Source organism: Palaemon carinicauda, chromosome 3, assembly GCF_036898095.1.
Source record: "Palaemon carinicauda isolate YSFRI2023 chromosome 3, ASM3689809v2, whole genome shotgun sequence".
NCBI classification, from domain to species: Eukaryota; Metazoa; Arthropoda; class Malacostraca; order Decapoda; family Palaemonidae; genus Palaemon; species Palaemon carinicauda.
The window spans coordinates 161577727-161598870 of record NC_090727.1 but is presented as its reverse complement, the minus strand read 5'-3'; the positions used below and the strand labels follow the sequence as shown (position 1 = coordinate 161598870).

The window sequence follows — 21144 nt, the reverse complement described above, 5'->3', positions numbered from 1 at the left end:
ACTACCTAAGACTAGAGAACAGTGGATTGATTTTGGAGTGTCCTTCTCCTAGAAGAGGTGCTTACCATAGCTAAAGAGTCTCTTCTACCCTATCCAAGAGGAAACTAGCTACTGAGCAATTGCAGTGCAGTAGTTAAACCCTTGGGTGAAGAAGAATTCTTTGGTAATCTCAGTGTTGTCAGGTGTATGAGGACAGAAGAGAATCTTTAAAAAATAGGCCAAACTATTCGGTGCAAGTGTAGGCAAAGGGAAAGAACCGTAACCAGAGAGAAGGATCCAATGTAATACTGTCTGGGCAGTCAAAGAACCCCATTACTCTCTAGCGGTAGTATCTCAATGGGTGGCTGGTGCCCATAAAATTTTAAAAATTTTATGGCTGTGTCGATTACACCGGGATTCTGGAGAAGAAATCTTATGAACCTCAGGGGGGGAATCATTGAAATAGTTGTCAAAGAATGTCTAAATTAGATAGAGTACTGAAAAGTATTCTAGAGACTACAGTACTTACCAAGTGGGAAACAAGAGCAGTAGAATGGGTATACCAGGGTCTACTACATCCTCCAGGAAGTTGGTATGGTGATGGTGCTGGTATTAAGCTAATCCAACGAGCAGCTTCTTCTGGGGAACGCAGCGCATGTCCAGTCTCCAATTTCCTAATGAACTCGCATACAAATCTAAGACAAAGTATAATAAAAAAGTATGTTAATGTTAAGACTTAGCAAATATACAATATTTATTACCACTAAATGGAAGGATTGATGAATAAGATTTACATTGCTCAAACATGGTAATTCTGTACTCCTTATGAAAATGAAGAAAATGGAAAGATGACCATTTCACCAACCTTTCATACTCCTTTCATTATTAATTCATACTTGTTTCACTAATCATCAATACACTTACATTTTAGAAAATTTTAGAGGTTGGGAAAATACACTTTGAAAAAATAATTGTCTATAGTGAGATGGTCTGCATGACACAAAATTATCAATTATGAGCCATTTTTTCCTCAAAGCTATTTATCTTGAAATGGATACTATGAATATACTGTATCAACCAAGTTTTAGCAACACATATCACCCAAAATTGAGCCATCTCCCTATACTTTATGTGTAAGTGCTTGCAGTAGCAGAGTATTTCAAGAATATGGAAAATATTTTATGAGACTTGGTCAGTAAATTCATAGGAAACCATTCCAAGATGATTAATTTTTCTACAAAATTGCCTCAAAATATGATATTTTAATTATAAAATAAATTTTTGAATATACTTACCCGGTGAATATATAATAGCTGCTACTCAGCGGCTCGACAGAAAACACACTCAAAAAACTCGCGAGCGATCGCTATGAAGGTTGCGAGTGTGCCCACCAGCGCCAACTATCGGTCAGATACCACTCTTGCAGGTTAACAAACCCTTCAATTCTTCTCGTCCCGCTGCGTCTCTATTGGGGAGGAAGGGAGGGCCTTTAATTTATATATTCACCGGGTAAGTATATTCAAAAATTTATTTTATAATTAAAATATCATTTTTAAATATTTAACTTAGCCGGTGAATATATAATAGCTGATTCACACCTAAGGCGGTGGGTAGAGACCAGAGTTAATTAAGTTTACAGCGTATAAGCTAAGAGTTTTTGACAGTTATCAATATAACAAAACCAAAATATATAGGTACCTGGTAAGGAAGTTGACTTAGACGATTACTCTGCCTTGTAAGTCTGTCTTCCTCACGAAGCCCAGCGATCCTCTTAGGATGCTGAAAGACTCCCAGGAGCTGAAGTATCAAAGGTTGCAACCCATACTAACAGTACCTCATCAAACCCCTAATCTGGGCGCTCTCAAGAAATGACTTTGACCACCCGCCAAATCAACCAGGATGCGAAAGGCTTCTTAGCCTTCAGTACAACCCATAAAACAATATTAAAAACATTTCAAGAGACAGATTAAAAAGGATATTGGAATTAGGGAAGTGTAGTGGTAGAACCCTCACCCACTACTGCACTCGCTGCTACGAATGGACCCAGTGTGTAGCAGTCCTCGTAAAGAGTCTGGACATCTTTCAAGTAAAATGACGAGAACACTGACTTGCTTCTCCAAAAGGTCGCGTCCATGATACTTTGCAGAGATCTATTTTGCTTGAAGGCCACGGAGGTTGCTATAGCTCTAATCTCGTGCGTCTTAACCTTAAGCAAAGATCGGTCTTCCTCACTCAAGTGGGAATGGGCTTCTCGTATTAAAAATCTGATAAAATATGACAAAGCATTCTTTGACATAGGTAAGGATGGTTTCTTAACCGAACACCATAACGCTTCAGATTTACCTCGTAATGGCTTAGTACGAGCTAAATAGAACTTAAGAGCTCTAACGGGACATAACACTCTTTCCAGTTCGTTGCCTACGATCTCTGATAAGCAAGGAATATCAAAAGATTTAGGCCAAGGACGAGAAGGCAGTTCATTCTTGGCCAGGAAACCAAGTTGAAGAGAACAAGTGGCTTTTTCTGTAGAAAAACCGATGTTCTTGCTGAAGGCATGAAGTTCACTGACTCTTTTAGCCGAGGCCAAGCACACCAGGAAAAGAGTCTTAAGAGTGAGATCCTTCAGGGAGGCTGAATGTAATGGCTCAAACCTGTCTGACATGAGGAACCTTAGGACCACGTCTAAGTTCCATCCAGGAGTAGCCAAACGACGTTCCTTAGAGGTTTCAAAAGACTTAAGGAGATCTTGTAGATCTTTATCGTTGGAAAGATCTAAGCCTCTATGCCGGAAGACCGAAGCCAACATGCTCCTGTAGCCCTTGATCGTGGAAGCTGAAAGGGAGCGAACCTTTCTCAGGTGTAAGAGAAAATCAGCGATTTGGGCTACAGAGGTACTGGACGAGGATACAGATACTGACTTGCACCAGTTTCGGAAGATTTCCCACTTCGATTGGTATACTCTAATGGTAGAAGCTCTCCTCGCTCTTGCAATCGCACTGGCTGCCTCCTTCGAAAAGCCTCTAGCTCTAGAGAGTCTTTCGATAGTCTGAAGGCAGTCAGACGAAGAGCGGGGAGGCCTTGGTGTACCTTCTTTACGTGGAGCTGACGTAACAGGTCTACTCTTAGAGGAAGACTTCTTGGAAAGTCTACCAGCCATCGAAGTACCTCGGTGAACCATTCTCTCGCGGGCCAGAGGGGAGCAACTAACGTCAACCTTGTCCCTTCGTGAGAGGCGAACTTCTGCAGTACCTTGTTGACAATCTTGAATGGTGGGAATGCATATAGGTCTAGATGAGACCAATCAAGAAGAAAAGCGTCTATATGTATTGCTGCTGGGTCTGGGACTGGAGAGCAATAGATTGGAAGTCTCTTGGTCATCGAGGTTGCAAAGAGGTCTATGGTGGGTTGACCCCAAGTCGCCCAAAGCCTCTTGCACACGTCCTTGTGGAGGGTCCATTCCGTAGGAATTACCTGACCCTTCCGACTGAGGCAATCTGCTAAGACGTTCAAGTCGCCCTGGATAAACCTCGTTAACAGGGAGATGCCTCGATCTCTTGACCAAATGAGCAGGTCCCTTGCGATCTCGTACAGTGTCAGGGAGTGGGTGCCTCCTTGCTTGGAAATGTATGCCAAGGCTGTGGTATTGTCCGAGTTGATCTCCACCACCTTGTTTCGAAGGAGACTCTCGAAGTTCATCAAGGCCAGGTGGACTGCCAAAAGCTCCTTGCCGTTGATGTGCATGCTCCTCTGACTTCAGGTCCACAGACCTGAGCATTCCCGACCGTCCAGGGTCGCACCCCAACCCAAATCCGATGCGTCTGAGAATAGAACGTGGTTTGGTTTCTGAACTGCTAGGGGAAATCCCTCTTTTAGACTGATATTGTCGTTCCACCAATTCAGGCATGCCTTTACTGTTTCGGAGATCGGGATTGAGACCGCCTCTAGTGTCTTGTCCTTTTTCCAGTGAAAAGCTAGATGGAACTGGAGAGGTCGAAGGTGTAGCCTTCCTAGCGAGACAAACTGCTCCAGGGATGATAGAGTTCCTACTAGACTCATCCAATTCCTGACTGAGCAACGTTCTCTCTTCAACATCCGTTGGATTATGAGCAGGGCTTGCTCTATTCGGGGGGCAGACGGAAAAGCCCGAAAAATGATATTTTAATTATAAAATAAATTTTTGAATATACTTACCCGGTGAATATATAATAGCTGCTACTCAGCGGCTCGACAGAAAACACACTCAAAAAACTCGCGAGCGATCGCTATGAAGGTTGCGAGTGTGCCCACCAGCGCCAACTATCGGCCAGATACCACTCTTGCATGTAAACAAACCCTTCAATTCTTCTCGTCCCGCTGTGTCTCTATTGGGGAGGAAGGGAGGGCCTTTAATTTATATATTCACCGGGTAAGTATATTCAAAAATTTATTTTATAATTAAAATATCATTTTTAAATATCTAACTTAGCCGGTGAATATATAATAGCTGATTCACACCCAAGGCGGTGGGTAGAGACCAGAGTTAATTAAGTTTACAGCGTATAAACTAAGAGTTTTTGACCGTTATCAATATAACAAAACCAAAATATATAGGTACCTGGTAAGGAAGTTGACTTAGACGATTACTCTGCCTTGTAAGTCTGTCTTCCTCACGAAGCCCAGCCATCCTCTTAGGATGCTGAAAGACTCCCAGGAGCTGAAGTATCAAGGGTTGCAACCCATACTAACAGGACCTCATCAAACCCCTAATCTGGGCGCTCTCAAGAAATGACTTTGACCACCCGCCAAATCAACAAGGATGCGAAAGGCTTCTTAGCCTTCCGTACAACCCAAAAAACAATATTAAAAAACATTTCAAGAGACAGATTAAAAAGGATATTGGAATTAGGGTAATGTAGTGGTAGAACCCTCACCCACTACTGCACTCGCTGCAACGAATGGACCCAGTGTGTAGCAGTCCTCGTAAAGAGTCTGGACATCTTTTAAGTAAAATGACGCGAACACTGACTTGCTTCTCCAAAAAGTCGCGTCCATAATACTTTGCAGAGATTTATTTTGCTTGAAGGCCACGGAGGTTGCTATAGCTCTAACTTCGTGCGTCTTAACCTTAAGCAAACATCGGTCTTTCTCATTCAAGTGAGAATGAGCTTCTCGTATTAAAAAATCTGATAAAATATGACAAAGCATTCTTTGACATAGGCAATGATGGTTTCTTAACTGAGCACCATAATGCCTCAGATTTACCTCGTAATGACTTAGTACGAGCTAAATAGAACTTAAGAGCTCTAACAGGACATAATACTCTTTCCAGTTCGTTGCCTACGATCTCTGATAAGCAAGGAATATCAAAAGATTTAGGCCAAGGACGAGAAGGCAGTTCATTTTTTGGCCAGGAAACCAAGTTGAAGTGAACAAGTGGCTTTTTCTGTAGAAAAAACCGATGTTCTTACTGAAGGCATGAAGTTCACTGACCCTTTTAGCCGAAGCCAAGCACACTAGGAAAAGTGTCTTGAGGGTGAGATCCTTCAGGGAGGCTGAATGTAATGGCTCAAACCTGTCTGACATGAGGAACCTTATGACCACGTCTAAGTTCCATCCAGGAGTTGCCAAACGACGTTCCTTAGAGGTCTCGAAAGATTTAAGGAGATCTTGGAGATCTTTATTGTTGGAAAGATCTAAGCCTCTATGTCGAAAGACCGAAGCCAACATGCTCCTGTAGCCCTTAATCGTGGGAGCTGAAAGGGAGCGAACCTTTCTCAGATGTAAAAGAAAATCTGCGATTTGGGCTACAGAGGTACTGGACGAGGACACAGATGCTGACTTGCACCAGTCTCAAAAGACTTCCCACTTCGACTGGTATACTCTAATGGTAGAAGCTCTCCTCGCTCTTGCAATCGCACTGGCTGCCTCCTTCGAAAAGCCTCGAGCTCTTGAGAGTCTTTCGATAGTCTGAAGGAAGTCAGACGAAGAGCGGGGAGGCTTTGATGGACATTCTTTACGTGGGGCTGACGTAACAGATCTACCCTTAGAGGAAGACTTCTTGGAAAGTCTACCAGCCATTGAAGTACCTCGGTGAACCACTCTCTCGCGGGCCAGAGGGTAGCAACCAACGTCAACCTTGTCCCTTCGTGAGAGGCGAACTTCTGCAGTACCTTGTTGACTATCTTGAATGGTGGGAATGCATATAAGTCCAGAAGAGACCAATCCAGTAGAAACGCGTCTATGTGGATTGCTTCTGTATCTAGGACTGGAGAGCAATAGATTGGTAACCTTTTGGTCAACGAGGAGGCAAAGAGGTCTATGGTGGGTTGACCCCAAGTACTGTAGCCCAAAGACTCTTGCCCACGTCCTTGTGGAGGGTCCATTCCGTGGGTATCACCTGACCCCTCCGACTGAGACAGTCTGCCAAGACGTTCAAGTCCCCCTGGATGAATCTCGTCAACAGGGAGATGCCTCGATTTCTTGACCATAAGAGAAGGTCCCTTGCGATCTCGAGCAGCGTGAAGGAGTGTGTGCCTCCTTGCTTGGAGATGTACGCCAAAGTTGTGGTGTTGTCTGAGTTGACCTCTACCACTTAGTTTCGAAGAAGCTTTCGAATATCATCAAGGCCAAGTGGACTGCTAATAGCTCCTTGCCGTTGATGTGCATGCTCTTCTGACTTGAGGTCCACAGACCCGAGCATTCCCGACCGTCCAGGATCGCACCCCAACCCAAATCTGACGCGTCTGAGAACAACACGTGGTGTGGGTTCTTGACTGTTAGGGATAATCCCTCTCTCAGACTGATATTGCTGTCCCACCATTTCAGGCATGCCTTTACTGGTTCGGAGACTGGGAATGATACCGTCTCTAACGTCTTGTCCTAGTTCCAGTGAGAGGCTAGATGGAACCGGAGAGGCAGAAGGTGTAGTCTCCCTAGTGAGACAAACTGCTCCAGGGATGAGAGAGTCCCTACAAGACTGTTCCAACTCCTGACTGAACAAACGTTTTCTTTTCAGCATTAGTTGGACTTCGAGCAGGGCTTGTTCTATTCGGTGGCAGACGGAAAAGCCCGAAAAAAAAAACTGGACTGCGAATCTCCATCCCCAAATATAGAATAATCTGGGATGGGATCAGTTGGGACTTTTAGGTTGACCAAAAGTCCCAACTCCCTGGCCAGACTCAACGTCCAATGTAGATCCTGCAGACAGCGAAGACTGGACGATGCTCTGAGAAGCCAGTCGTCCAAGTACAGGGAGGCTCGGATCCCCGATAGATGGAGGGATTTTGCCATATTCCTCATGAGCCTCGTAAACACGAGAGGAGCAGGACTGAGGCCAAAGCACAGGGCTCGAAACTGGTACCCCACATTCCTGTAAACAAACCTCAGAAACGGTTGGGAATCCGGGTGTATAGGAATGTGGAAGTATGCCTCCTGAAGGTCGAGAGAGACCATCCAGTCGCCTTCCATAAATGCTGTCAAGACAGCCTGGTAGACTTCATCGTGAAGTTTGTCTTGACAATGAACACATTGAGCGTACTAGCCTCTTACGTACTCCTGCAGTGGACATGGCTGCCAGATCATTGGAGCCATCCCTGAGGGACTTGTTCCTGCAGAGAACGTGGCTGTCAGATCAATGGAGCCATCCCTGAAAGCCTTGTTTATGCATGACATAATTGTACAGCAAAACTTCAAACGCTCGAAAATAGCTCTGAAGTCGACCATAAAATCTTGGAGCGTCTCATGGCCAGGCGCCAGGGAGAGTCTATGAGGTTTGAGAAGTCTATCTGGGCAGAGGCAGGAACTCCCAAGCCGAGAACTTCTCTCGTGTCATATCAGAATCTCGCTCTATAAGCCAGCTTAAAAGTAGGGAAAGCAAAGGCTGTCTCCCCCAAACTCCTCCTGGTGATAAACCAGTCGCCTAGCAAACGTAAAGCTCTCTTAGAAGAGCGAGAGAGCACTAGCTTATAAAACAACGGCTTCGAAGTAGCTAGGCCTAGTGTAAACTCTGACGTTTAGGCGAACGAGGAGCAGCAGTTACAAAAAGATCCGGACAAAGATCCTTAAAAATCAGCATGATTTATTTAAAGTCCATAGAGGGCTAAGCAGCTTTAGGCTCCTCTCCGTCTGACAGAGTCCTCAAGGGAATATCAGTAGGAGGGGGAACAGCAACTTCCTCATCTGAAGGAACCTTGTCCGACAATAGCCGAGTCTCAAGCAAGGGAGAGACCTACCGTGGTGGCAATGCTTTACAAGCAGAGTCCACACGCACTGGTGCATTAGTAGCGGACCAAGACGCAACGTCATGTAACTGCTTAACAGTCTGTGAACTGTCAACAACAACAGGTGCGGGAGGACACTCGGCGTCCACTCGAGACTGTTTTGACTGCCTAGTCTGAGCAGTCAAAACAACTCTAGACTGCGGTAGTTGACGCTCAGCGTCAAAACAAGTCAACTCCGCTGGTTGGCGAACGTCCTGAACGTCAACAGGAGCATTAGGAAGCGGCCTAACGTCCAAATGCGGCTGAAATCAACACGTGACCGCATCGAGTGAGGCTCTACATATCGTGACTGACGTGACTTAGCTACGCCAACGTCAACAGGACGCACAAAGGTTCGTTTGGGCGGCTGAAGGCCAGGATCTCGATGAGATAAACGGCTAGGATCAACGTGAACCTTATCGGCAGAATAGTCTTCCATAAGAGAGGCAAGCTTATTCTGCATGTCTTGCCGTACAACCCATTTAGGATCAACGGGAATGGTTGCGGTAAGAGACGAGGGTAACGTCTGTGACTGCAAAACCTTGCCTACAAAAAGACTCTCGGAGCCTGTGTTACGCTTTTGTTTAGGCGGCGAGCAGTCTTCCGATGACTGCATAGGGTCAGAGCTGTCCTAATAGTTAAAACCAGGACGCTGGACCTGTCCTGAAAGGACTGACTTTCGCTTAAAGGGCCTCGAAACCTTGTTCCACGGTTTCTTATGCGAAAAGCCTTCGGATGACGAGGAGAAAATCGTCTCTCTCGCCTTATGGTAGGGGTGATCTTGGTGAGATACGCCTGATACCATAGAGGGAACGTCTGTTCGCTGATCAAGGCCTCTCGAACCCATAAGTCGTACGACATTACTTCTCCCCTGGGCTTGGGAGCTTGCAAGAGGTCCCGGACTAGGCGAACGACAGGCACGAACAGACGAACCCTCGGTCGCAACACTGATAACACTTTGCGCAATATCACTTTATCACTACGATTTTCTGTTTTGCACTTATTTCACTGAAATCGAATTTTTTAACAATTCACATTAGGTATGAATAAAACTGATTTCTACCTGAAACACGCAATTCTACCCTCATCAAAAGGTTATAATTGCGAAATCAGTCGTAAAATGTAAGCACATTAATACAAGCAAAAAACAGTAAACATATTTTAAGATAAAAAGATCAGTGGCTGGGAAAGAGACTAAACACTAGTTCATTCAAAACTACGTTTTCAATCTCTCACCGAACAGTGCCTTGGGACGAGAATAAAAACTAAAAACGTTTTATCCTTTCTCCCCGTACAGAGACTAGGGACGAGAGTAACTCAAGAACAACGTTACTCGCTTGGGACGAGAATAAAGATCGGAACGTTCTCTCTCCTCTCTCTCTCTCCGTCTCTATCACTCTCTCTCTCTCTCTCTCTTGATTTCGCACCGAAGAGAAGAGCCCACTTACGTTTCGTCAATAAACAGGTTATTTGACCAAAGGAAAAAACTGAAAGGTTTTTCAATTAAAAAGTTCCTTTAAAATAGAATTTAAAACATTTAAGCTTTGAAAGAAGAATGAACAAAACGTCAGAATCGATTTACTCTTTCTGCAAAGTGAAACCGTGATACTCTCTCTCTCTATCGTAACGATAGAGCGCAAACTGCGTAGCATAAATAAACTAAACGTTAGTTCATCTTTGAAACAGTACGAAGACTATTCAAAGAAAATCTTTCATAAAATATCTACTAAAAAATATTCATTTAATAAGTTTTAAATCATTAGCTCTGTAAAAGTTATTTACGATTAAAAAGGGCTCAACGTTGTTTAACTTCGGTTTCCAAGTTAGGACCGCCTACTCTCAGGAAAGGTCGCATATAAACAAATCATTAAAATTTATCTTGATGTTTATTATGAATGGAAAGCTAATCGAAGAGGCCTAATAAAGGCGGTTGAGATATAAAATATATAGAGGAAAATCTATAATTAATTTATAACGTGATAAGATAATTGCTAAAAGCCTAAAACACACTTCCGTACTAAGGGAAGGGTCGGCCATTTAAAAGTCAAAGAAAGTCCAAAAAAAAATCCAAAGTCATCAAAAATTAAATCTATCCAAAAACGAGTTCAAGATTTAAGTTGAAGATAAAACACCTGCACTGCGAAAGCTCAAACCAAAATGAAGTACTTCACCAAATATGTTGAGAAAACTCCAGGTTCTACAGCGAGTAATGATACGTCTTGTCGTCAAGGTCAACAGAGAAGAATTGAAGGGTTTGTTTACATGCAAGAGTGGTATCTGGCCGATAGTTGGCGCTGGTGGGCACACCCGCAACCTTCATAGCGATCGCTCGCGAGTTTTTTGAGTGTGTTTTCTGTCGAGCCGCTGAGTAGCAGCTATTATATATTCACCGGCTAAGTTAAGGGATTTTGACGTAGGAAAAATCTATTTCTGGGCGAAGGACCTGTGACGCCCAGTGAATAAGCTCCATTTAGCACTTATTCTTAGGTAATTTACTGCTAAATATACCAGAGAAAAAATGTAAAGGAGTGCTAGGTTAACTAGCTCGCTCACCTATTGGTGTCGGTATAAAATTGGGCGTATATTCCAGAGGTCCCGCACTATTTAGATTAATCCACGACAGAGAACCCCAATAGAGGAGAGCCGTTCAACCTCACTCGGTACTACTACAATGCATCCGCTCAGAACCCAACTCCTTAGCACCCAAAGTTTGGGGACTCTAAGGGAGAGGAGCTGGGAGGGTTCACTGGGCGGCACAGGTCCTTCGCCCAGAAATAGATTTTTCCTACGTCAAAATCCCTTTTCTGGGCTCGAACCTGTGCCGCCCAGTGAATCTATACAAGAGAAAAATGTCACCAAACTTGCAAAATAAAGGAAAAAACATAAGCATAAGAGAAATAAGGATGCTTTAATCAGAGATGAGTACCAAAAAACAATTATAAGGGTATCTTAAATATGAACATAAATCCAATAAGGTAGGTATAATAATGCCGTGAGTGATAATATATACAGATACTCAGGAGCATAAAATTTACAAATATAATAACAGTATTCAGGTGCGAGACCAACGAATACAATAGGGTATAAATGAGGCAGGTAAGAGGGAGAGATAAAGAGTCAAGGCATTAACCTGTGAGTTACTCGTGAGTAACTACGCTCCCTGCGGCTACTGTAGAAAATTTTAGGGCTTCCAAATGTTTAAGGTAGTGTTTCTTGAACACTGACGGTGATTTCCACCCTGTATACCTGGAAAGGTCTGTAAAATTCATGTGGTGAAAGAAGTTCACCGAGGTGGCAACCGCCCTGATATCATGTGCAAGAGGAAAAGAGTCAGGGTTAGCTTGTTTAATAAAATACAAAATTTGTTGCCTGATCCCTTTAATAGTAATGGTACCGCCTTGTTCTCTAACGAATAGAGGCCCCGAGGAGTTAGAGGAGGTCTGGGATAGATAAGACCTAAGAGTAGTGACAGGGCACAGCGACGGATCTTGCGTGAGGGGAACAATTTTCCAGGAGGTCCATCTGTTTTGAGGGTCTTCATTCTTAGCCAAAAAGAATTTGTTAGGAGAAAGAAGGACCTCTCCTGAAGGCAGAAAGTCAATATGACCCGGGTCTCTCGACAAGGCTGCCAATTCAGAAATTCTTGCCCCGGAAGCCAAGCTCACTAGGAAAAGTGTTTTCCTGAGAAGGGGCATGTAATCACAAGAACTGTTAATGGTATCAGAAGCCAATTTGAGTACGTCATTAAGGAACCAGGTCACCGGGGTAGGACGAGTAACCGGTTTCAGTCTGGCACAAGCTTTCGGAATTGAAGCTAACAAAGAGTCGGTTAAGTCTATGTTAAAACCCACTAGGAAGATCTTTTTCAGAGCCGATTTAATAGTGGTGATAGTATTGGCTGCCAGACCTGATTCTAATAAAGATCTAAAGAAAGTGACTGTAAGGTTCAAGTTCATACAGTTCACGTCTGAGTCTATTAAAAATTTTGCCAACTTTTTAACTGCAGAGTCATACTGACGGATGGTGGAATCCCGTTTATCCGATTCTAGGAACAAGGTGTTTTGAGGATCAATATTGGCACCATGCATAGCAGCAAACTTCATAAAGTCCATAAAGTTAGGGCGCTCTGAATGTTTGAGAAAGCGTACACAACGCGTGTTTGTACTATCTGAGACAGAACCGGATTGGGTATCGGGTGAGGGTATAATCTCAACTCCCGCAGGAGAGGATACCAGTTGCTCTTGGGCCAGTTGGGTGCGACCAAGGCTACTTGTCCCTTGAAGGATCTCAGTTTGTCTAGAACTTTCAGCAAAAGATTCACCGGGGGAAAGAGATAAATCTTTTCCCAGTTGTCCCAATTCTGTGACATGGCGTCTGTGGCGTAAGCCTGAGGGTCTAGATTGGGAGCCACATATACTCTCAATTTGTGGTTGGATTCCGTGGCGAAGAGGTCCACTTGGAGACCGGGAACCTGAGAGAGAATCCACCGAAATGACTTTAGATCGAGTGACCATTCCGATTCTAGAGGGGAGGTCCGGGACACGGCGTCTGCCACTACATTCCGGACTCCCGCCAGGTGGACAGCTGAAAGATGCCAACGGTTCGAGGCTGCTAGGGAGAATATGGCTACTAGAACATGGTTCAGAGGCCCTGACTTTGACCCGCCTCTGTTGAGGCAGCGGACCACCACTTCGCTGTCGAGGACCAGACGAAGGTGTTGTTTCTTGGGAAGAGCGAGACGTTTCAGGGTTAGAAGAACTGCCATGGCCTCTAGCACATTGATGTGAAAATGGCGGAACAAGGGAGTCCAAAGACCTTGAACTTTCTTGAGCTGAGAATAGCCGCCCCAACCTGATAAGGATGCGTCTGTGTGAATGATTAATTCCGGAGGCGGAAATCGAAGGGGAACTGACTTTGACACACTGTTTGCTTTGTCCAAGGAAGAAGTCTTTCCCGTAGAATGGGAGGAAGGCGGACTTTCCTGTCCCGGAGCTTCCGGTTCGCCCTCGAACGCCAGACACGATTGATATCTTTCAATTTTGCCTTCAGAAGAAGATCCGTCACTGAGGCAAACTGAAGGGACCCCAGAATCTTCTCTTGGAGTCGTCTGGAACTTACTTTGTCTTTGAGAAAGCGTTTGGTGTTCCTTGCAATCTCTAACCTCTTGGGTCTGGGAAGACACAGAGTATGAGATATAAGATCCCATTGCAGGCCGAGCCATTGGAACTTCGATTTTGGAAGAAGACGGGACTTCTTGAAGTTGATCTGGAAGCCTAGAGATTGAAGATAATGGATGACTTTGTGAGTGGCTTTTAGGCAATTTTGGGAGGTGTCTGACCAAATGAGCCAGTCGTCCAGATAGGCTACTACTTGAATCCCTTGATTCCTGAGTTCCTGAACAGCGACTTCTGCTAGCTTTGTGAAGATCCTTGGGGCAATGTTGAGCCCGAAAGGCATCACCTTGAAGGAGTAACTTTTGTCCCCTAAGCGAAAGCCTAGGTACGGACGGAAGTGTCTCGCTATCGGGACGTGATAGTAGGCGTCTGTAAGATCGATAGAGGTGGTGACGGCCCCACGGGGAAGTAAGGTCCGCACCTGCGAGACGGTAAGCATTCGAAACTTGTCGCATTGAATGGACAAGTTGAGAAGGGATAGATCTAGAATCACTCTTCTCTTGTCTGAATCCTTCTTCGGGACACTGAACAGCCGACCTTGAAACTTCAGATGTTTCGTTTCTTGTATGGCGTTCTTTTGTAAAAGATCCTGGACAAATTCGACCAGGTCCGGAGTGGAATGTTGACGAAATTTGTTCGGAGGAGGAGGTCCTTGAATCCAACTCCACCCTAGTCCCTTGGAGATGATACTGAACGCCCAGGGACTGAACCTCCATTTGTTGCGGAAGGCATAGAGCCTCCCCCCTACCTGCTGCACCTCAGTATTGGTTTGAGGAGTTGCCTCCACGTCCGCCTCGGAAGTTCTTTCCTCTGCGAAAGGCTCTTCCCCTGCCTTTGTTCTGGTTAGAGCCACGGTGGTAGCCTCTACCTCTACCATAACTCTGGGAAGAGCTATGAGCCTCGTAGGACTGGTTAAAGGCAGGGGAAGTGGCGGAGGCACCAGAAAGCTGGCTCTTAGGTAGCAGAACGGTGACATAGTCATCCGAAGGAGCCCGAGAGGTGGAAGGCTGTGCAGGGACAACAGAAGATGGAGGAAGAGGCAGCCGGAAGTTGGATGAGGCACTCTGTTGTTGCCTGAACTGCGTGGAGGTATATGGTCTAAGCTTCTTCCTACCCCGGGCTTGATAATTTGCGGGGTCATACTTGCGTTTAGGGGTCAAACCCCAACGGGCTTTAAGGCTCTGATTAACCCTAGTGGCCTCCGCCAAGACTTCCTCTACGAGATCCTCGGGGAAGAGATTTGAACCCCAACAGGAGGACCGGATGAGTTTATTAGGTTCATGCCTAATCGTCGCCTCAGCTAGAACATGCTTGCGACATCTGCGTTTAGCAGTAGCGAAGTCATACAAGTCATAATATAAAGACTGTAACGTAGCCTTGTTGAGAGACTTAAAAATACTCTCCGTATCGTAAGTCAAGGCTATCGACTCCGTGGATGTGGCCAGGTTTAGAGTACGGCCCACACGTAGGCGGGAATCATATTCCTGTTTAATGAGGGATTCCGGGAGACGGGGAAGCTTCTCACTAAACAAGACTGAGGCACAGTCTGCTGCAAGCTTGCTGGAGGTAAAGGTGGTATGGACGTTGTCCCAACACTCAATACCTGAGGGAAGAAGGAGGGAGATTGGATCCACCTCTCGGATGGGAGGCAAGGGCTTCTCCTCCAGAGCATATTGAAAGGCAAGCTCTGCCACCTTATTGACGCATGGAGTCAAGGTGTTCTTGTCCATTAAGAACATCGTAAAGGAGCTTTTATAAGGCGTCAGCATGGTGTTAGTGCAGCCGATGTCATTCAAAAATCTGGCCCAAACAGATTGGGCTTGCTCCTTCGGGAAGATGACCGTCTCTTTGGGGACCTTGTCTAATCGGACTAAAGCTTCCTCGGTAAGTCTGGCATAACCATGAAATGGAAATGCCAGACCCGGAGGAAAGAATTCAAAGTCCTCTAGAGGACGAGTGCCAAGGCCCTCCAGAGTCAACATTCCGTCTGAGAACGGGGAATGAAGAGCCATCCGCCAGGGGTTGTTCTTGGCAAACGGCGGGAGCTTAGAGGCATCCGGTATGAGAGAGCTTTGGACTCTCTCCGGAGCTCCTTGCTCTAAAGCCCCAATTCTCTGACCGAAGTTAGAGAACATCGTGTCCATCCTCGACTGCATCTCCGAAACCAACTTTGTCTGCATCTCCGACACGATGCGAAGCATAGCTGATTCGGAAAGGCCCGGGCTAGCAGCAGGAGGGGCGGAAGGAACTCCCGGGTCGTGAGACTTAGAGGAGGAACCAGAGGTCTTTGAAGACGGGTTCGTACCATGTTTAGAGCCATGAGAAGTCTTGTGAGGCTTGCGAGCTTTGGGTAAGGTCCTTGAAGTAGACTTATCCTTAGGGGGAACCGGGTATGAACGTTGAGACGAATCACGGTCCCCAGAAAATCCAAGAAAGGAAGAGCGATCAGAAGAAGAAGAAAGAGCGGGGCTGAGGATAGGAATCTCAGCGCCGGACACACCTGCCTCACTTACCACCCTACCTGTATCCGGCTCGTCTAGCAACATTGGTTCGACGTCCAGGTTCATGGAGGCAACATTGTCCTCCAGACCTCCGGGGGCGTCCGATATATCTTGCTCTGGGTCGATGAGACCCGTTATAGTGGCATCAATGTGGGCAATGATGGGAGCTGCCACATGCCTAGCCACAGCAGCTGAAGACTTGGCGTTGGGGTAAACCATGGTGCAGTAGTCCTCAGATAGGACGTACGGCCGCTTAGACTTCACATTCCGGGCAAACCCACCAACCCACACCTTCAGTGTGGCCCGAGCCGCAGACTTTTGCTCCGGGGATGCCTGAAATAATAGTGGGAATTATAAAAGGGAGACTCCCAATGGTCCTTCAAGACCATAGATATCTTACTAATAGTAAATAAAATAAGAAGGCAATATAGCCAACGGGACTCACCGAGTCAGATCCAAGGGTAGTGATGAGGTCGAAGCAAATCACACAGTTATCCGGGTGCCATACCACAACGTCTTCCAGTTGAACCCCACAAGGGGCGTGAGATCGGCAGACGGAGTGGCCACAAGGCTGGTGCAGAACAGCTGCACAGGCCGGCGTCAGACAATGCACCATCTGTAAAAAGAATAGTATATGAGAAACTGTAATTCTCTTAAGTAGGGGCGGGTCTGGAGAACCCGGGCCTAACATAGGTCTAACACAAGATTAGAGCTTAACTGTACTATTCTTTAAGTAGGGGCGGGTCCGGAGGACCCGGGCCTAACATAGGTCTAACACAAGAATAGAGCTTAACTGTACTATTCTTTTAAGTAGGGGCGGGTCCGGAGGACCCGGGCCTAACATAGGTCTAACACAAGATTAGAGCTTAACTGTACTTAATTTTTTTTTTTTTTTTTTTTTTTTTTTTTTTTTTTTTTTTTTTTTTTTTTTTAGGGGCGGGTCCGGAGGACCCGGGCCTAACATAGGTCTAACGCAAGGTTAGAGCTTAACTGTAATATTCTTACATAGGGGCGGGACCGGAGGTCCCGGGCCTAAACATAAGTCTAACTTGAAACTAAAGTATAGCCATCCATTCCGGTCAAGCCGGGAGCATAAAAAAGGATGCAATAACAAGGAATTAAGACACACAGTGTCTGATTTCCCGGGGTGGGGTAGACCCCGGGCCGGGAAATAAAGGTATATTCAATACCAATTCCTTTAGGGACTCCGGGGTAGTGATCTGTCATATATAATCATCATAGGAAATGTTATAAAATAATAGGGGGGCAAAACTGTAACTAAGAACTGCCAATCGAACCCGGAGGGTTTCGTATAACATAAGCCAGAATGAAAAGTGAATATAAAATAGGGTGCACCGGGATCCAACTCTGTTGACCGGTGGCCAACCAGACTAGACAGAGACGAAACCGCCGGGCCACCCGGAGGACAAAGTCCATAAACACTTAACTACCCCCTCTAAAAGGAGGGAAGGCAACGGTCCCTTAGTGGAGGGGGGAGAAGCCTAGCCTCCCACCTAGCTAGAGGGGGAGCGTGGGGGAGGATCACGTGATACGAGGCAGCAGGGCTACCAACTGACGATCCCCAACCAGACAGATCAAACGGAGTAATAGCACAAATATTCATTATTATAATAATAATAATAGCGTTAAATATATGAATAAACACATAGAAAATTTTTGGGCAAGGCATGCAACATAAATAATTAAATCACAAAAGACACACCTGATGGCTAAAATAACATTGCCGCCTTAGCACGGTCGGCAGCCATAGCGATACGTAAATGATATCGGCCCAAAAATTGAACCACGAGGATTCTAAACGCTAAATAATGAATATTCACAATAACAAATAATATTTGATAATAAAAATAATACACATAGTAACACCGCAAGTGAAAATTAAAAGCTCTCAAAAACAGGAGTACCAACTGTAGTGAAATCAAGCAAGATCGGTATGAACGAAGAGAATAAACTCCTATAATATAAATATTAAACAATCTAGGTTGCTCAAAACACAGTAAAACCCAGCTTGGTACTTAACTTAGATGGTGTCTCCTGGGAAACCGACGAAGAAGCCATAATTCACTAGAAAATATCCAAAATTCGAGAGCACCAGAAAAATGCGGGTTACTTTACTCGTTGTGCTAAAAGGAGTAGGGTTCTGAGCGGATGCATTGTAGTAGTACCGAGTGAGGTTGAACGGCTCTCCTCTATTGGGGTTCTCTGTCGTGGATTAATTTAAATAGTGCGGGACCTCTGGAATATACGCCCAATTTTATACCGACACCAATAGGTGAGCGAGCTAGTTAACCTAGCACTCCTTTACATTTTTTCTCTGGTATATTTAGCAGTAAATTACCTAAGAATAAGTGCTAAATGGAGCTTATTCACTGGGCGGCACAGGTTCGAGCCCAGAAAAATATTTAAAAACTGGACTGCGAATCTCCATCCCTAAATACAGTATAGTTTGGGATGGAATCAGCTGGGACTTTGCCATGTTGACCAAAAGTCCCAATTCCTTGGTCAGATCCAATGTCCAATGAAGATCCTGCAGACAGCGATGACTGGACGAGGCTCTGAGAAGCCAGTCGTCCAAGTAAAGGGAGGCTCGGATTCCCGATAAATGGAGGAATTTTGCCACATTCCTCATAAGCCTCGTAAACACGAGAGGAGCAGGACTTAGGCCAAAGCACAGGGCCCGAAACTGGTACACCACATTGTCGAAAACAAACCTCAGAAAAGGTTGGGAATCTGAGTGAATGGGGATGTGGAAGTATGCGTCTCTTAGGTCGAGAGAGACCATCCAGTCTCCCTTTTTGACCGCTGCTAAGACTGATTTCGTGGTCTCCATGGTAAACTTTGTCTTCGTGACAAAGACGTTCAGAGCACTGACGTCTAGCACCGGTCTCCAACCTCCTGTCTTCTTCGGTACTAGGAAGAGGCGGTTGTAAAACCCCGGTGATTGAAGGTCCGAGACTTTCACCACCGCTCCCTTCTCTAGCAAAAGAGACACTTCTAGTTTCAGGGCTTGTCTCTTTGATTCCTCTCGGTACATGGGAGAGAGGTCGATGGGGGAAGTCGCTAGAGGAGGTTTGTGTACAAATGGAATTTTGTACCCCTCTCTGAGCAACCTCACAGACTGTTGGTCTGCGCCCCTCTTCTCCCAGGCTTGCCAGAAGTTCTTGAGTCTGGCACCTACTGCTGTCTGAGGCTGCGGGCAGTCAGACTCTGCCACGTGAGGACTTGGCTCCTCTCTTCTTTCCTCTCTTTCCCTCGGCACGAGTACTTCCCCTGCTGGGAGCTCTGCCACGAAAGGGCGGAATAAACCTGGACGCCGGAGTGTCTATCCTTGGTCTTGCAGAAAAGGATGTCGAAGGAGTCCCTTTGCGAGCAGAGGACGCTACCAAGTCATGGGTGTCCTTCTGCACGAGTGACAAAGCTATGTCCTTAACCAAATGTTCAGGGAACAAAAACTTCGATAAGGGAGCAAAGAGTAGCTCAGATCTTTGACAGGGAGTAACTCCTGCCGACAGATAAGAGCAAAGGGACTCTCGCTTCTTAAGGACTCCTGAAGTAAAAGAGGAGGAGAGCTCATTGGATCCATCGCGGATGGCTTTATCCATGCAGGACATAATGAGTACGGAGACATCTCTATCAGCCGATGGGATTTTCCTACTTAAGGCTCCCAAACACCAGTCAAGGAAGTTGAAAACTTCAAAGGCTCTAAAAATGCCTTTCAGCAGATGGTCAAGGTCCGAGGATGACCAACTAATCTTCGAGCGTCTCATGGCTAGGCGGCGGGGAGAGTCTACAAGGCTTGAGAAGTCGCCCTGGGCAGAGGCAGGGACTCCCAAGCCGAGAACTTCTCCCGTGGCATACCAGACGCTCGATCTAGACGAGAGTTTAGATGGAGGGAAGGCAAAGGCCGTCTTCCCCAAACTCCTCTTGGTTTCCAACCAATCGCCTAAAAGCCGTAAAGCTCTCTTGGATGAGCGAGAGAGCACAAGTTTTGTAAAGGCTGGCATGTCAGCAGGTACGCCTAAAACAAACTCAGACGGTGGCGAACGAGGAGCAACAGAGACGAAGTGATCGGGAAACAACTCCTTAAAAATTAACATGACTTTCTTAAAGTCCATTGATGGCGGAACTGTTCTGGGTTCATCAATATCTGAAGGATGATCCTCAGGCTGAGGGTCAGCAACGTCCTCATCTGAAGGTTCCTCATCTGACAACTGCTGAGAAACAAGCAAAGGGGTTGGCAATGCTTGACACGCAGCGTCCACACGCACTGGTGCATTAGTAGCGGACCAGGACGCAACGTCATGTAACTGCTTGACAGTCTGTGAACTGTCAACAACAACAGGTGCGTGAGGACGCACAGCGTCCACCCGAGACTGCTTTGACCACCTAGTCTGAGCAGTCAAAACAACTCTAGACTGCGGATGTTGACGCTCAGCGTCAAAACAAGTCAACTCCGATGGTTGGCGAACGTCCTGAACGTCAACAGGAGCATCAGCAAGTTGCCTAACGTCCAAATGCGGCTGAAAATCCACACGAGACCGCATCGAGTGTGGTACTAAACAACCTGACTGACGTGACTTGGCTACGCCAACGTCAACAGGACGCACAAAGGAACGTTTGGGTGGCTGAAGGCCAGGATCTCGATGAGATAAACGGCTAGGCTCAACGGAAACCTTATCGGCAGAATAGTCTTCCATAAGGGAGGCAAGCTTAGACTGCATGTCCTGCAGTATAACCCATTTAGGGTCCACGGGAATGGGTGTGGTAACCGACGGGGTTAACGTCTGAGACGGCACAACCTTGCCTTGCTTAGGCGGCGAGCAGTCATCCGATGACTGCAACGGGTCCGAACTGTCCCAATGACTACATCCAGGACGCTGGACCTGTCCTGAAGGGACCGACTTCCGTTTAAGAGGCCTAGAAACCTTGCTCCGGGGTTTCTTGCGCGAAAAGCCTTCGGAAGACGAGGAGAAAATGGGCTCTCTCGTCTTATGGTAGGGGCGATCTTGGTGAGATACGCCTGATACCATAGAGGGAACGTCTGTTCGCTGATCAAGGCCTCTCGAACCCATAAGTCGTACAACATTACTTCTCCCCTGGGCTTGGGAGCTTGCAAGAGGTCCCGGACTAGGTGAACGACAGGCACTAACAGACGAACCCTCGGTCGCAACACTGTTCACAACACTTTGCGCACTAATCACTTTCCCACTTTCCGCCGTGGCACTCTGACAC

At 46.1% G+C, this 21144-nt stretch overlaps 1 protein-coding gene across 1 annotated transcript in view; it reads right to left on the bottom strand.

The window, feature by feature from the left end:
• The window catches only part of LOC137638743 (centrosomal protein of 76 kDa-like), a 141201-nt gene that overhangs the window by 64801 nt on the left and 55256 nt on the right, over window positions 1-21144 (bottom strand). The window contains exon 7 of the mRNA XM_068371085.1: window positions 509-674. Within this exon, the coding sequence (XP_068227186.1) occupies window positions 509-674 (166 nt within the window). The remainder of the gene's footprint in view (window positions 1-508; window positions 675-21144) is intronic.